General features: G+C 36.4%; 3 protein-coding genes across 7 annotated transcripts in view; 2 read left to right on the top strand and 1 right to left on the bottom strand.

Annotated features, from left to right (window-relative positions):
- Nucleotides 1-2,668: 2,668 nt before the first annotated feature.
- On the bottom strand, nt 2,669-4,212 carry LOC132184039 (uncharacterized). Its single transcript, XM_059597518.1, has 3 exons — nt 3,894-4,212; nt 2,808-2,956; nt 2,669-2,711 (listed from the first exon to the last, which is right to left on the bottom strand). Exons 1-3 carry the CDS (start codon nt 4,101-4,103, stop codon nt 2,669-2,671), a joined length of 402 nt encoding a protein of 133 aa, XP_059453501.1. The 5' UTR covers nt 4,104-4,212.
- A 3,992-nt stretch (nt 4,213-8,204) lies between these two features.
- Nucleotides 8,205-13,338, top strand: LOC132184571 (pentatricopeptide repeat-containing protein At1g43980, mitochondrial). Of its 4 annotated transcripts, none has more exons than XM_059598254.1 (3): nt 8,205-10,457; nt 11,414-11,509; nt 13,123-13,338. In XM_059598254.1, exon 1 carries the CDS (start codon nt 8,468-8,470, stop codon nt 10,358-10,360), a length of 1,893 nt encoding a protein of 630 aa, XP_059454237.1. In that variant the 5' UTR covers nt 8,205-8,467; the 3' UTR covers nt 10,361-10,457; nt 11,414-11,509; nt 13,123-13,338. The 4 variants fall into 4 exon arrangements, with proteins under 4 accessions (XP_059454237.1, XP_059454236.1, XP_059454235.1 ...); XM_059598253.1 differs by having other exon boundaries at nt 13,131-13,338; XM_059598252.1 differs by lacking the exon at nt 13,123-13,338 and having other exon boundaries at nt 8,205-10,921; nt 11,414-11,746.
- Nucleotides 13,339-16,160: 2,822 nt separating this feature from the next.
- Nucleotides 16,161-17,509, top strand: part of LOC132184767 (GDSL esterase/lipase At1g29670-like) — a 2,526-nt gene continuing 1,177 nt past the window's right edge. For both annotated transcript variants that reach the window (XM_059598508.1, XM_059598509.1), the window contains exons 1-2: nt 16,161-16,759; nt 16,955-17,188. In XM_059598508.1, coding sequence (XP_059454491.1) covers nt 16,361-16,759; nt 16,955-17,188 — 633 coding nt within the window. In that variant the 5' untranslated portion in view covers nt 16,161-16,360. The remainder of the gene's footprint in view (nt 16,760-16,954; nt 17,189-17,509) is intronic.

A 17,509-nucleotide genomic window follows, 5' to 3' on the forward strand; every position in this document is an offset into this window, starting at 1 on the left:
TGTCTAGTACTTTTGAGGGTGATGTATAAAATAGCCCAAACCCATGAAAAAGGAGGACCATTCCTGTGAATGCCCCATCTGTTTTTTGTTTTCTTGGTCCTTTCTTTGTTCGGGCTTCCGTATGATTAAGGCTTGAGTAGAATGAGGAATAGAAATCAAGTAGCTGACCTTAAATCTTTTAATTTGTTGGGGTGCTCTTGGATTCACAATATATATATATACCTGTTAAGAAAGAGTGTTGCTTGCTTGATGGTGTATGTATGTATATATATATATATATATATATTGAAACGCTAATAGCAATATATTTGCGTAGCAATATATTTGCGACGACAACAAGGTGTGGTCGTGGATGGTGCATCTAAAAACAATTAACCGCATATCAATGAAGAGAATTTTAGAGATGATATATATACATGTCATCGTTGATGGTATATTGAAAAAAAAAAAAAAAAATGAAACGCAATTACTCCATAATCAAAAGATAAGGTAATTTTACTTTGATTAGGTCTATGTTGGACTGCATGAACCACTCCTACAGTTTATGATGTGGAAAAGGCAAGAGGGTGTAGGGTTCTTTGTGGTTTTTGGGTTCCGTGTCTGTTTTGGGTTGCTTTGGTGGTTTTTTTTTTCTCTTTAGCATAATTTTGGGCTGTCTTTGGTGGGACATCAAAATCATAATTTCTCTTTAGCTGTTGCTATTTTCTGTTTACTATAACTCGATGTGCTTGGGCAAAATACATATCTATACCATCACCATTGGATGGATCAGTAGCGGTTGGGCTTTGGACACTCACCAACCAACCTACGATTCCACCATGTACCGTTTCCTATTTTCCCATCCAACACCAATCGCACCTATGCTGGAAACTGATTGGTCTCGGCCCATTTCTAGTCAGATTGGCTGGCCACGTTGGTTTTTTGGGAAATGAAATGTGGCATCTTAATTATTCTACTTCCTAAAACAATGAATATGCAAAATGTATCTGTGCACACAAGCGTGTGTAGAGAGTTTAAAATCTGTTTTTCTTACTTTCTGAGCCTGTTCCTGTCTGAACAAGCAGGATTTTTTTTTTTTTTTTTGTGAAATTATGTTCAAAAGACCTTTCTATGTATAGAGGTCTTTGTGACTGTGTATATGGCTTTTTTAGTGGCATGGTAGGTATTCATTCTAAAGGGTTGACTTTCATCCTGACTTTGAAAATTTTGTGGAATTGTAATTTTCTCAAGTCTAAGTTTATGATATTTAGGGCAATAAAAGCTCTAATGATGCTATAATATCCTTGCTGCAGGGTGCACTGAAACATATGAGAACTTCTTTATGGGATCTGTGCATTTTAAAGATGTAGCCCTAGCACATATCTTGGTGTATGAGAGTCGTGCAATTGTTTGTTAATGTGTGTATGTGTTTTGAATTGTTTGATAATGTGTGTGTATGTGTTTTGAATTGTTTGGTAACGTGTGTGTGTATGTGTTTTGAATTGTTTGATAATGTGTGTGTATGTGTTTTGAATTGTTTGGTAACGTGCGTGTGTGTGTATGTGTTTTGAATTGTTTGTTAATGTCTTTTGTCTTCTATATATATATATATTTTGTATTAAACGTATCTACAATTTTGGGAATTTTTTTATTTTTTATTATTGGTTCCCCAAATGTGAGCCCACAGTTGTCGACGCAGGAACATGGAACATCGCACCTAGAAGGGACTCCTTTACCAAGCGGATCTTCTCAGCATTCTCAACAACATTTGGGGCGTACTACTGCATGTACATCAGCACCTGCCAGAAGAGGTAAAACGATTGTGCCGACTGTGGATAAGGCAATTGCAGTCATGGAGTCTAACAAGAGAAAAAGGAAGAAGCCAGATTGGCAAAAATATTAGACACCAAGAAAATGGATTACGAACATCGCACATTGATCGTTGTGGATGTGTATATATATATATATATATGTATGGTTAATGCTACAATTTGGTTATTTTGGATGTGTAATATCTATATAGGTGATGGTAGACAGATTAACCTTGTAGCCGTTACAATTTGGTTATTTTGGATGTGTAATATGTATATAGGTGATGGTAGACAGATTAACCTTGTAGCCGTTACAATTTGGTTATTTTGGATGTGTAATATGTATATAGGTGATGGTAGACACATTAACCTTGTAGCCGTTACAATTTGGTTATTTTGGATGTGTAATACGTATATAGGTGATGGTAGACACATTAACCTTGTAGCCGTTACAATTTGGTTATTTTGGATGTGTAATATGTATATAGGTGATGGTAGACACATTAACCTTGTAGCCGTTACAATTTGGTTATTTTGGATGTGTATTATATATTTGGTTTATGTTTACAACATGTACCTTGTGTATGAAACCATTATATTTTTGATAGAAAATTCATTTTTATCAAATTATATCATGAACAGGCTCTTAACTACAATTGCACGAGGAAAACACCAATGACACCAAGACTAGGTGTAAACACTACTTTATAGAACACAATCAATGCAATTCGGTTGGAATAGGTAAATGTACAAACAATTGAAACTCATCAAATTGTCATATTAGGAAATTGAAACAAGGTTTCGCACTTTAACATAGGTTTCACACTTTAATACAACATACTAAATAATAGTCCTTAACGTACATAGGTTTCTCCCTCTCACGGCAACATTGCCCTACTAACAGTGCAATGACGTTTCTCCCTATCATTAACAAAACAAGACAACAACAAAAAAGCTAAGATCAAACAAGTGGCCAATGACATCCTTAAGTTTTTTTCAATGCTATTATTTTTGTACTTTTCAGCAGCAATTTGCAACGTCAACTTTGCCACTTCAGTTTCAAAACCTTTCTTCTGATCAGCTATTTGGGCATCAAACTGTGACACAGGGAGCATAGCTTCTTCGTCAACCCACATAAAATAATCACAACCCCGATCACTTTCGCTCTGCATATTTCATAAATGAGAATTACTAACCAATTCACAAACAAAGTGTAATATAATTCACAATGGAGTTCTTCAATGTTATTTGATTTAAGAGAGTCAAAAACAAAAGAAGACAAATAAGACAACAACAAAAGGAGACCTTATGAGCTTTCAAACTATTTCTATTTATGGAGTGTGAAACATTTACATCCCTAATTCTAATAAAAAATAAAATAATAATAAGAATTAAAAAAAAAAAAAAGAGTCTAAAGACCCACCTTTCTAATTAACATTATCTTTATTTGCTTAGAACAATAAATAATTGCTGTATGCTCTAAGAGAGAGCTAAAACAGTCGCATAGAATGGGAATATATACCATGTTATTATTAATTATTATTATTGGGAATAGATTGACATATGTTTTCATCATGTACATAAAAACGATGTCATTAAACTTCAAGAAGCAATTAACCAAATTAATAAGGCAAAAGGGGATAATAATTAAACTTATGCTATTGGGATACAGAGTGATGAATGGGATACAAAGTGAATATGCTATTGGGATACAAAGTGATGAATGGGTCTCAGAAAATGGGGTCCTGCATTTCAAAAGTAAATGAATATGTTCATCAAATATCTTCTTCTTTTTTTTTTTTTCTTTCCTTAATTTTTTGGCAGCTTACTTATTCAAACAAATTCATATTAATGGGTGTAAGTCTTCTATTCTCATCACATAAGCAAATGAAAAACGTCTAATATAAGTAGTCATCATCAAAAACATCAAATGGAACCCACAAAAAAACATTGGCTACACAACATGGAACACATCTCTTAGAATAGACCCACAAATCCAAACCAGCAATCACTGTACAGATTTGAATCAAATGGAGAAAAGCATAAAGAAAGAAAGAAAGAAAGAAATCGAAAACCCCTAATTTTTAAAACCTAAATTCGCACCTTATATTTACCGCATCCAATAAACCTTCTACCAAGATTTTTCTGCGTGCGAGAAGTCATCACTGGTGATTCTATTCCGCATAGGCATTTCGTACACGTAGAGGTAGACTTCGCCGGCGAACTTCCCACCGACAGTACACAGCCATTCGCATCATCTTCGCCAGCAAACTTCTCCATCGTTGACGATGGGACCAGCTGCGTGACATGCATTACAACAAGGGGGACCACAGAACAAAGGGAAGGCAGAATGCAAAATTTTAAACCAACCCATCCGACAATAAGCAAACAATATACACATCAACCAATACCTTTCTATGTTTAACCAAAAAAAAATTCACAGCAACCAATAACTTTCAATTTTTAACAACAAAAAAATTATATTCAAAACCAACGGGTCTGCTGCAGACAAGGCAAAAATATAGAGACAAAAATATTCTAAACATAGGGACCCATATCACTTTTGGACACTATAAAGCGAATTCTCCTTCGCACTTAATCAGAACATCAATACATATACAAAACAACCAAACCCATTCTCCACAAAATGTGAAGGAAAACAACCAAACCCATTCTCCAGGAAAATCTTCTACAAACAAACCAAACCCATTCTCCACAAAATCTTTAACAAAACAACCAAACCCATTCTCCACAAAATGTTCTGCAAAACAACCAAACTCATTCTCCAGAAAAATCTTCTACAAACAAACCAAACCCATTCTCCACAATATCTTTAACAAAACAACCAAACCCATAGGAAAAACTCAATCGGGAAAAAACAACCAAACCCATAGGAAAAACTCAATCGGGAAAGTGGGCTACCTTCGGGATGACGGGACCGGATGCGTGAATGGGACTGCGACGACCGGCCGGAACCGTGCGCGGGGCTGGGTGGGGGCTGTGTGACCGGGGGATGGCTACGATCGGGCGGCGCCGCGTGCGAGGGGGGCTGCGTGACCGGGGGATGGCTACGATCGGGCGGCGCACCGTGCGGTGGGGCTGCGTGAACGGGGAAGCCGAGAATCGGGCGGGGGGATGGGTGAACCAGGGGAACGGATGCGTGAGCGTGAGCGTGAGCGTGAAGGAGAAGGAGGCCAAACTGTTACCTATTAACCTAAGCAAAACGGCGCCGTTTTGCTTAGGGTTCCCTAACCATAAGCAAAACGACGCCGTTTTGCTCCAGCTTTAAAAAAAAAAAAAAAAAAATGCCATAAGGGCGATTTCGTAACTTAACCCTAATAAAACGGCATCGTTTCGAGGTTTCCGTCCAGACTAACGGTTTTGACTAACGGAGTGGCCAAAATGCAAAATTTTGGTAGTTTGGGGGGCTACTTTATGAGTTTTGGAACATCAGGGGGCTAAATCGCAAACGGCTGGTAGTTTGGGGGACTTTTTTATATTTTTCCCTTTTTTTTTTTTTTCCCTTATAACCGACTTGCTAAAACAGATAATAGTCGGGTTATAAGAATAATCGGGTAGAAAAATCCTGCTTGGGAATACCCGCGGCTAGAGCGCCTTCTCCGGTGAGGAATAGGAGATAAGAAGTCGATGGGCTATATCTATATAAATACGTGAGCCAAGTGGGTCTCTTTCATTCGTCACCAACTTTCCCTTCCAGCTCTCAGCTCACTCCCATCGGGTTTGTCCAGACACATGGAAAGAAGGCCTACGGGAACCGGCAGGCTTGAACTTCGAATCTTCCCTCATTACCGAATACTGGTGCGGACCCACAACGGCTTGGAAGTCCTAAATGACATCATATTAACCCCGCCGTGGACTCTGCTTTTTGAAGGTTTTCCTGCGCTTTGGCTCCTAGAACCGGCCTTTTACCAGCACTGCTTTTCCGAGGTGGCCATGCACTTTCACCTCAACTTCGGGCCTCTGGACCCTGGTACTACCCAGCGCATGATTACGCGCGCATTGCAGATGAACTTTTCCATGGTGGTCGAGTTCGATCACTTCGGAGATGATCATGACGAGATATTTGACGTAGGAAGCGTCGGCGCTCCTGTTCAATCGGGGTTGCCTAATCTGGATTCTGTTCAAGTTCTGGACGATGTGGATTTGGCACCCACGTGCGGTGGCGGAGGATCAAGTAGCGCGATTGAGAAGTTGATCAAGAAGGGCTGCTTTGTTGCATGCAAGAGTGATCAAGAACTACTGGGTACCTGCAGCGTATGTTTGGAAGAGCTTTCATCGCCGGAGGGGGCAGAGCTTCTTCGGATGGATTGCTCTCATCTTTATCACCAGGGTTGTATTCTTCCCTGGTTGGAGAAGCGGAACACTTGTCCCACCTGCCGGCGTGAAGTGGATCAAGATTAATGATGTTGATCATTTTTTTTTTCCTTTTACAATTTGATAGTTTTTTATTTTACTTCTTCAGATGGATGCTTTTTTATTTTATTTATCAAATCTTCTCATTTTTTTTCTTTTGAATCGACAAATCTTATCATATGTGTGAATTAATTATATCCTAACAAACTTATAAGCGTTGTTTGGAATAAATTTGTTCTTATTATTATTTTTGGTGCAAATTCATATGCAAATTTAGGATTCTTTTGTGGCCTTAGAGAGAGATGATTAAACAATGGATGATGAAGGCCTTCTTTTATATATATATATATATATATAAATCTACTTCACCCCTGAAGTTTCAAGAGTTTTTCAATTTGAACCCCAAAAATTAAAAATTGGCAATGTACTCTCCTAATGTTTTAAAAATTTTCAATTTAAACCTTATGTTATTAATTTCCGTCAAATTAGACGAAAATCTCTAAAATTACATAATTACTCTCAGTTTTTTTTTTTTTTTTTTTAAATTTTAAATTTTCGTCCAATTTAATGAAAATTAATAACAGAAAGTTTAAATTGAAAATTTTTTAAATATTAAGAGGGTACATTGTCAATTTTTAAATTTAGAGTTTAAATTAAAAAATCGCTGAAACTTTAAGGGAGTAAAATAAATTTTTTCATATATATATATATATATATATATATAGAACCACCGACTTCTTTGTCTCCTAGACTTGTTGGGAGAACGAGCCGACATACTACTGGACACCGGTCATAAACCTTTGAACCCGGATACGGTACTCCGAGGTTGATTTTGACTCCTTTTTTTTTCTTATAACTGACTTGCTAAAACGGATAATAGTCGGGTTATAAGAATAAACGGGTAGTAATTAAAATCCTGCCTGGGAATACTCGCGGGTTGAGCTCCTTCTCCGGTGAGGAATAGGAGATAAGAGGTGAGGGGGGTCAAGTGCCACCCCTCACCTCCCAAAAATCCCCCTTGCTTCGGTAGAATTTTTTCAAAGCCCACCCTCAAACAATCATCAAGCGATCATCAGGGGGCATCAACTTTACACGAACAAATATTTTTCAAGATGACCGGATTCACGCTTGGCCGCCGACATGATTTTTTTTTTTTTTTGTCACTGTAGTTTCAGGTGTTATGATATTTTAGGTCAGATGTAAGGTAGAAGAAGAAAGATGGGAAGACGAGTGTCTTTTGATTTTTTGGCAAAAACGCATCGTTTTCATAAAAGAAATACGCACTGTTTAAATTGGAGAAATGCTCGTAGTGTTCCAGACTTTGAGACACCAACAAATTATCAAATGACCTGGCAACTAAAAGGATGACCCGTCCCAACCGTAGCTCAATCTACTAGGGATCATATTTTATAAAGCGGATGTTACTAGTTTGAATTCTCATTCTCCCTCTTACGTGGACATGTAAAAAGAAAAAAAATAATAATAATTTTTTAATTTTTTTTGCACAAACTTTAAACCTTTTGTTATTATATTTCTTCTGAGTAATCAAATTTGTCAAAAAAAAAAAAAAAAAAGTTTTAGGTATGTAACCAAACTTTAACATTGATCAAACTTTTATATTTATACTGCTCTTTTAAATTAATAGTTTATGAATATATATAATTTTCATTATGTATTTTATTTATATTTTCATATAATTTTAGTTACTTGAGATTATGAAAAAAAGTAATGATTTTATTATGCTCCAATAAAATTCTAAACGAGCTTGTGCCATAGTAGATTTAGCATATTTGCCGGTAAATCATTGCTTAGGAATTTTTTCTTTTCTTAATAGTATTATGGTAAACCAATTAAATCCGAAGAGCATATGAAGACTCATCGATGACAATAAAATAAATTAATGTTAGGTATGATAAAATAAATTATAAGTTACATTTATATGTTTTAAATAATAATTAAATTTGTTGAATTGTTTATTTATTTCCTTAGTTTTATTGACGAAATTTTTTTCTTCCAAACATCTGGGATTTTCACCTATTCGTCAGCTCTAGAAATCGACAGAAACGCATTATATCGTCATTATTCCAAATAATACCATACTTACAGAGTCACTACTAAAGTGAAGAAAATAACCCTGCAGGCTGCAGCATCCATTTCCTTCACCCAGCAAGGTCTTCAACAAGGCGACGTCAACTATATGTCATAACATATATTCGCTTATGATGAGGGTATGGTTTAGTCTCTTTGTTTAAAGATTTTATACAAGCAACAAGCTATGTAATACGCAGTGTCGCAGCATTTGCATGTACCCATTTCTAAAGCAAGCGCAAGGCCCTCGCAGAACTTCGCTGTCCTATTACTCTAACCTGATAGATCACTGTTTAGCACTAAAGTCGTTAAATTTTGCCAAAGTCATCCACGCCCAGTTGATAAAAGTGGGATTTGATAGCCATACTTTTCTGGGTAATCGCTGTCTCGACCCGTACTCTCAGGTTGGCAGCGTTAATGATGCCTTGAAAGTTTTTGATGGCATTTCCGACAAGAATTGTATATCTTGGAATGTTTGCCTGAAAGGGGTGTTAGGACACGGCCAAGTTGAAAGGGCAGGTCGTTTGTTTGATGAAATGCCTGTTAGAGACGTTGTTACTTGGAACACGATGATTTCAGGTTATTTTTCGTGTGGCTTTGTTGATTATGCGTTAAAAACTTTCATGGAAATGCAAAATGCTGGTGTGAGACCAAGTGGGTTCACCTTGTCGATTCTGTTGTCGCCTGTGTCGTGTGCTCGTCATGGTAAGCAGATTCATGGCTGTATGATTCGGCATGGTCTGAATTTATCTAATGTGGTGCTTGGGAATTCATTAATTGATATGTATGGCAAGCTAGGTCTTGTTGATTATGCTTTTGGTGTGTTTCTGACCATGGAGAAGTTGGATATGATCTCCTGGAACTCTTTAATTTTAGTTTGTCATAGATCTGGGTACAGAGAATTGGCACTGGATCAATTCTGTTTAATGAGAACCACAGAGCATTCTCCCGATCAGTTTACTGTATCAACAGTCATCAGTGTCTGTTCAGACTTGCAAGATTTGGAAAAGGGTAAGCAGGTTTTCGCTTTCTGCATCAAGGTGGGATTTAATTCTAATAGCATTGTATCAAGTGCTGTTATTGATATGTTTTCTAAATGCAACAGATTGGAGGATTCAGTCCAGCTTTTTGAAGAACTAGGTCAATGGGATTCAGCACTTAGCAATACCATGATTCCAAGCTATGCAGCACATGGTTTTGTGGAGGATGCTTTGCAACTCTTTGTGTTGACCTTGAGGGAGAACCTCAGGCCGACTGAGTTCACACTAAGCAGTGTTCTAAGTGCTGTTTCCACTTTCCACCCACCAGAACAGGGTAGTCAAATTCATTCTTTAGTTATTAAAGTGGGTTTCGAGTCAGATTCAGTTGTTGCTAATTCACTTGTGGAAATGTATGCTAAAGTTGGGTCCATTAACTTTTCCATGAAAATCTTTTCTAATATGGGTGTACGAGATTTGATATCCTGGAACACAATAATTTTGGGTTTGACTAACAATGGTAGAGTGTATGAGACCCTGGACATATTTAAGGAACTAATTCAGGAAGGTCCTCCACCAGATCGAATAACTCTAGCTGGAGTGCTATTGGCTTGCAAGTATGGGAGTTTTGTTGATGATGGAATGATTATTTTTTCATCAATGGAGAAGGAATATGGAGTTCTACCCAGGGATGAACATTATGCTTGCGTAGTGGAGTTGTTGAGTCAAGCTGGTAAGTTAAAAGAAGCAATGGATATTATACATGCAATGCCTTATGAACCTAGTTGTATTATATGGGGATCAATTCTTCGTGCTAGTCTGATTCATGGAGACTTGAAACTCACTGAAACAATTGCAGAGAGGATGATGGAGTTTGAACCGCAGTCGTCTCTACCTTATTTGGTATTGGCTCGGTTATATGAGATGAGGGGCAGATGGGAGAGTATGGTTCGGGTAAGAAAGTCCATAGAACATAAAGTTGTCAAGAAGGTCACTGGATGCAGTTGGATTTGGATAAAAAATCACATACATATGTTTAAGACAAACCAATTACAGCATCATGGAGGGAAAGAAATTTATTTGGTGTTGAGATTGTTGATTTGGGAGATAGAGGATAAAGGTTATTTCTGACAATGGTGTGAGAAAGCGGGTGCTGAAGTGGGAGGAAGAGTGAAGTGGGCAGGACAACAAGAGTCCTTCATGTTCACATTAACTGATACAGCTATTGGTATATTTCTTTTTGAGTTTATTTAAAGACCTTGGTATACTTTGTGCTTATTAATTTCAAACACAAAAGTTCATGAGGGTAAACTTCTTTTCACTCAGAAAATTTGGGTAATGCTTCATTTGTGTATTTATGGTTCGTTTGAGTATGACAAGTGTTGTCATCTTCTGGCATCCCTTTATCTGTATATTTAGTCTAGTTCTCTTTGAGATAGGTTTCCTCCCTATTTCAAACTCAAAAAAGAATTTGGAAACAGCACATCACCATTATTCTTACAGCGATCCAAGTAGTTTCTTGGTGATCCCTATGGTTTCTCATGGAACACTTTGGGAGTTTTGATATGATTTCATTTTGGCTCAGTAGACTACTCTATCTTGTAAGAATATCACCAAATTAATCCGCAAACGATTAGCAAACTAATAGAAATATTAAAGGACAGAATGCAGGTCAACAGGTCAGGAAAAATGGTAAGCTCTATTCTTCCTACATCTTAAATTCATAAATCTGAGGAGATGTTTTCTTTTCCGACTTGCTTTTTTCCATGACTTATCCAAATTCTTCCTTGGTAAGCTTGTATGAATGCTTTCTGATTTCTTGCCTTAGGAAGCTGCCAAAACAGTAAGACATTGTTTGATGAAATTTTTTTATTAGACTTCTAGCTTTGTGTCAACGGTGGTTGGTGGATAAACGCATGACCTAAACTATCAAAAGAAAAAATCAACAGCTTCGGTGTTTGTAGGAGGAAACTGAGGGAAAATAATTTGGAAGCTTTTAAGCCTTTAATGCGTTTAGCTTCTTTCTGGGTTGTAACAGTTGATATATAAACTTTGTAACTGAAAGTATTAGTGTACCTAAACCTATTTTCACTATGTGACTGGGTTCTCTTGAGTAAGGATATTGTTTTTTCTCCTTTAGTTTTTGCCCTTTTCTTCATCTTACTTTTTTAATTTGACGTTCAGGTCAGCATTGAAGTCCAAATTACTGCTGGCTTTCCAATTAAGCAGGTTACTGTACAAGAGGTAGCCCTGTAAAGCAAGTTGGGTTATACTTGAGAGGTATCTGATTTCACTTACACATGTCACTTAACTTAGATAATCCTTGAGAGTTGGTTTTTGTGGAGTATTCCTTTGCTAATGTTTTTCTCTCATCCTTCAGCCCAGTTTGGTGCTGCATTAATGATCTTTAAAGTAGTTGAATTTTCAGTTTCATATGTATACTATTCCACTGTCGATCTTCATAGTGTATATTATTTCTCTTTTAATTTTTCAATGAAAGAAGATAAATCTGTTTTAAAAGCCTTAAATGCTGTAGGATGGTGCCAAGATTGATGCTTTGCTTTCTTGTTTGATGTAGAAAAAGTGGGATAGTTTAGTTGAGTTTTGCATATTATTATGTGTTAAATTACCACTTGTCCCGAAAGCTTAGGCTTATAGGACAAGTGATAATTTAACATGATATCAGAGTCAAATGTCTTGAGATCGGACCTTATCTCTGTCAAATCACCTCCCATTTAAATTAAATATTTCATGTGTTGGGCCTCACATATTAAAAGAGAGTTTGAGTCCACACGTGAGGATGAGTGTTAAAGTGTTGATTAAGTGATTAAATTTATCTCTTCCTATCAGCTTAAGCTTATGTGATAATTGGCAATTTAACATAGTTTCATGAGCAAAGGTCTAGAGTTCGAATCTTCTCTCAGCATTTATTTTTCGTTTAAATTAAAATAAAGGAAATCATATATAAAATCCTTAGGTCAACGCGCTTTTATTAAAAACTCACTGGGTATTTTTTTTTTTTTGGAAATTTAGTCCCTAGGTAACTCGAAACTATTAAAAACTTCCTACCGTCAATTGTTGTTAACTGCCGTTAGTCCACTCAAAACTCCCCGTTTTATCTGATTAAAATATTAATTTTTTATTAATTTAATTTAAAAAATTAAATCTTAAAAAAAAAATAAAAAAAAATTGCCACCCTTGGCCAACCCCTCCCTCTGGCGGTCGAAGTCACCCCGCCGGGTGGTAAACCACCTGGTGGCCACGAGCCACCCCAAGCCACCCCATAGGGACCGCCACACCTAGGGCACCCCTTCTAATTTTTTTTTATTTTTTTTTTTTAAGATTTAATTTTTAAAATTAAATTAATAAAAAATTAATATTTTAATCAGATAAAACGGAGAGTTTTAAGTGGACTAACGACAGTTAACAAAAATTGACGGTAGGGAGTTTTCTAATAGTTTCGAGTGACTCAGGGACTAAATTTCAAAAAAAAAAATACCCAGAGAGTTTTTAATAAAAGCGCGTTGACCTAAGGATTTTATATATGATTTCCCTTAAAATAATATACACGTCATCTGATCTCACGTGAGGAAGAGTATTAAAGTATTAGTTAAATAATTTAATTTAAGCTTAAGCTTTTATGATAAATTGTGGTTTGACATTTTATATATTCCTATGCAATTCTACTTATTTGATTTAAAAACCCAATTTATATTAAGGCATATGAGACAACTTCATATGAGAGGGAGTAATGGACAACTTCATATGAAAGGTAGAATGGGAGGGCTCTACCTTGTTCGAGCATCTACCTGAACAAGATGGGCCTAAGTGCCCTCTCATATGAAGCTGCACATTGCAATGCAATAAGTAACCTCTTACACCTGAATCTTTAGAATGGCAGGAGGAAGTCAATCCGTTCTTACGAGTTCATAAATAGGCCACAAGCGGCCGTTGGATTGGGTGCAAGTGATAGTGTCCCATTACCAACGGCACACTGCATGTAGACAATTCCTCCAACATACTGAACAAGGAAAAGAAAAGAAAGGCAATTAATGTGCATTGTCTTGGTAGGTTCCATTAACGTTTTTCCAGTAGTCTGTCAGCTCCAAGGACACCATCCCCCCAACCCCCCCTCCATGCATTAATAGCTAGTTTCTGCAGGATTGGCATTCACTGTAATGATTTGTTCAAATGGTTAGAAATTGTAGTAGATGATATATAAAATTTATTTGCTTAAATAAATTTTGGGTTGTCCAATCACTCATCTAAATAGATAAATTGTTAGCAATTCAAGACAGAAAAATTGCTGTGAACTCTTGTCTGTTTATGCAAATATCAGAGTGTCTTCTTCCAGGACTTTCCTTTGTGATGTTAATCAATAACCGAGCTACCCACTGAGCTGAGGCGGTCAAACACTCCTCAGTCCTCCCCATTTGCTACATTTATGATTTGAAGCGTACACCCCATTTCCAAGACTGCCTGCAGTGCTGCTCTCACCTCAGAGAAGCACTCCACTCTACTCTACTGTATTCCTTCTTTCCTTCTTTCTCATTTGTGCTACGGTAACAATTATGGGATAGAAGGCACAGAAGCCAATGCATACTACTGCATAGATATACAAATCTCTGTGCCTTTGACTGCTGTCCACATGATCTTTTCACAAGTTTTTTAAGGAAAAATCTGTGTAAAAGTGGTCGTTATGCAATCAATGCATTTTCATGTGGATATCACTCATGAATGTCATTTTCTTTTAAGCCTTTAAGGGCAAGACTGGACTCAAAGTTGTAGTGCATTTTATGCAGTAATGAGACAATAGCTTTAATCCATCCTACCATAGCTTTGTTTGTTGTATTAGAGAGTACTTGAGATTAAATTCAATCTGTAAAGGGTAAAAGATAGATCCTTTAAGCCAAAAAAAAAAAAAAAAAAAACATTATAAACAAGGACGGAACCAGAATATTTATCTGGGAGTCGGATATAATCCAAAACAATATTTTTTTTTTTTTAATACGTTTTGCCTCGTGAGTAAGTGAGAGACTTGTTAAAGATCTAAACTGGCATGTGATAGAGAAAAATCACATAAAGTATTTATGATAAGTTCATCGAATATGATTTATTTCTCTTTCATTTTCTAAAAGAGTTATTATTTTCACAATCTCCTCCACTCCATCCTTGAAGTCTTAAATAAGGTCCCACGAGCCACCTTATGTAGTGCCTTCATACCACATAACATTATTGAGTTGCTCTGATACTAATTATGACGGGACTAACTTTTCAAGGCGTCACCCACTTACAAATTGTTTGTGGGGCTGAAGAAATGAAAAGATTGCTCATGAAAGGTAAAAAGGAAACATAAAAGAAAAGATTGCTTTAGCTACATGTCTTAAATGCATTCAATTGAAAAATAAAAACTAGGGGAAAGTCTACATAACCTCCTCAAACTACCACTCAATTGACAATGACCTCCCAAACTTTCAATTGTGACAATGTTCCCTCTAAACTTTCAATTGTGACAATGTTTCTCCCAAACTACCAAAAATTGTCAATGTTCTCCCCAATGACGAAATTACCCTTAGTAAAATTTAAAAAAAAAAAAAAATCCAAATTTTGGCCAATTTTTTTTTTTTTTTTTAAATCAATTTTATAAGAAAAAAAATTAAAAAAATTTCGATTCTTTTTTTTTTTTTATAAAAATTGAAAATTTTCGTTTTTCTATTTTTATTTTTGTTTTATAATTTTATTTAAATAAAAATTTACGTTTAAAAAAAATTAAATTTTCGTTTAATAAAATGAATTTTTTTTTAAACTAAATAAAAAAATAGTTTTTTTTTTTTAAATAAAAATTTCCGTTTTAAAAAAAATAAAATAAAAATTTTTGTTTAAAAAAAAAATTGTTTTTTTTTTAATATTATAAAATTTTTCGTTTTTTTTTTTAAAATCAATTTTGTGTTATTAAGAAATTTATAGGGGCATTTTTGTCTTATTGCTAATCTTGAGAGGGACATTGACAATGTTTTGGTAGTTTGGAGGGGACATTGTCACAATTGAAAGTTTGTGGGGGACATTATCAATTGAGTGGTAGTTTGAGGGGAGTATGTGGACTTTACCCTAAAAACTATAGGTGCACTATAAAGTTTCCTCGTTTTTTAAGTTAGAATATTTATGATGAAATTTTTATTTCTTTATGTGACTGGGATAAATGATAGAAGCATGGTGATACGTTTTTGGTACATGACATTTGCGTTTTACGAAGAAACATATATAAGGTCTTTTCATGATTGAATAGTTGTTTATGCCCTACATAGATATTTGATATTAATTGCCAACCTCCATGATTCATCAATCACCATCTAGGAAAAGATGTGTGGGTAAGGTGGTTTGAAATTGCAGGACTTGTCCCTCGGATTTAATTGAGCCACCCCCATTAGGAGACTGCTCAATTTTATTTTATTTTCCTTTTTCTTGCCCTTTTGGATGGTTTGAACCGCTCATGGGATCCTCAATATGCTTGGCATTGGGGTGGTTCGGTCACCTCCATTTAGCTAAAAAGAATGGCCCGACCACTCATGCGTTTTTTTATTGTAAGCGATACGTGCCACACAATGAATTGTGAGTATAATGCACGTTAATGGATTCTATCAACTTTTTTAATATCTATTTTGTTTTTATCACAAAAAATGTTTAAACCATTTTAAAACTCTAACAAACTATTTGTCAAAACCTAAAATTGCATGGAACAATTTTGTATTTATCCCTTAATAGCATGCCGATATATGCCCTAATAAGTAAAAAGATGACGAGAATAAAATGGAAATACACGTTGTTCGTTGGAAAAAAAAAAAAAAAGAAGTTTGTACCGTAAGCACCACGTCACACTCCATCATAAAATGCAAATTACCACAAGAAAATATCATTCATTGTTGATGGTGAATCTCATCAACTTCATTAAAAATGCATGATTCACTAAATTTCCTCTCCCAAGTCATCGACTGATCAAGAGTCTTCCTTTACAAGTTACAACAATATAAGAATAAGCCATCCCATCCCATTCCATTCCATCTTGACAAATCATTGGTTCAAACCAGCAACAAAGTAGCCCTAGCCAAGGCCATATATCCCCCTCTCAACAAAATGACTAGAAAGACACCTTCAAAACTTCTCTTATCCCTCTCCCTCCTTGCTTGTTTTTCCACATGCACTTGTCATTCTAGTGCCAATGATGATAAAGGAGCAGGGATCAAAGGGTTGTTTATATTTGGAAGCTCTCTGGTTGATAATGGCAACAACAACTTCCTCCAGGACTCCTTGGCTAAGGCTGACTACTTGCCTTATGGGATAGATTTCCCACTTGGGCCCACAGGAAGGTTCACAAATGGGAAGAATGTGATTGACCTTCTGGGTGACCACCTTAAACTCCCCTCATTGATTCCAGCTTTTGCTGACCCCTCTACTAAGGGAAGCAAAATTGTTCATGGTGTCAATTATGCTTCTGGTGCCTCTGGTATTCTAGATGATACTGGCTTAATTGCGGTAACAACATATATATAGACTTTTTTCTTCTTTTTCTTCTCATTGGTTGTGGCATGTTATAGGATCAAAACTTTTCATTAATAGTGTTTTTGATTGAGAAGCAAAAGTCTTGGGATTTTACATTTTTTTGATTGCCACAACAATAAGCTCTGACAGATGAAGCTCACATCTGTGCAAATGGGGTTTCGTTTTCAGGGCCATGTGATCAGTCTGAGTCAACAGATCAGAAACTTTGAGAAGGTGACCTTGCCGGACCTAGAAGCTCAGTTGGAGTGCAGAAGCAGGGTGGTGCTTCCCAAATACTTGTTTGTTGTTGGAACAGGGGGAAACGATTACTCCTTCAACTACTTCCTGGGCAAATCCGACAGCAATGTCAGTCTTCAAGCCTTCACTGCCAACCTGACAGCATCATTGTCTCAGCAATTAATGGTGCGTTTGACAAAAACAACACATAGGCTACTACATTTCTTCACCAAATCAAAACTTCTCTGTCCCAGAATCTTTAGCTATGTTTGGCAAGAGCTAGGCCCAGCACCGTAGCTGGAACGGCTGGAACGGCACTGTTCCAGCTACAGTGCCAACTGACACGTGACAACAGAAATTGATTTTTTTATCTTAATTTTTTTTAAATCAAAATATTAAAAAAAAAAAAGAAAAAGAGGAGAACGCTGGGGTGGCTTGGCCAAAATGGGGTGGCCGGACCACCCCATTTTTGGCCAAGGCCCTGGCCGATCTGGGGGTGGTCGAACC

This window comes from Corylus avellana, chromosome ca6 (assembly GCF_901000735.1).
Source record: "Corylus avellana chromosome ca6, CavTom2PMs-1.0".
NCBI classification, from domain to species: Eukaryota; Viridiplantae; Streptophyta; class Magnoliopsida; order Fagales; family Betulaceae; genus Corylus; species Corylus avellana.

Bases quoted from the DNA above. Each gene is read 5' to 3' on its own strand.
- LOC132184571 (XM_059598254.1), top strand. From the start codon at position 8,468: ATGTACCCATTTCTAAAGCAAGCGCAAGGCCCTCGCAGAACTTCGCTG.
- LOC132184039 (XM_059597518.1), bottom strand. From the start codon at position 4,103: ATGCATGTCACGCAGCTGGTCCCATCGTCAACGATGGAGAAGTTTGCT. The intron at 2,957-3,893 runs GTGCGAATTTAG...TGAAATATGCAG, and splicing joins TTGGATGCGGTAAATATAAG to AGCGAAAGTGATCGGGGTTG. The intron at 2,712-2,807 runs GTACAAAAATAA...TGTTAATGATAG, and splicing joins TTGCAAATTGCTGCTGAAAA to GGAGAAACGTCATTGCACTG.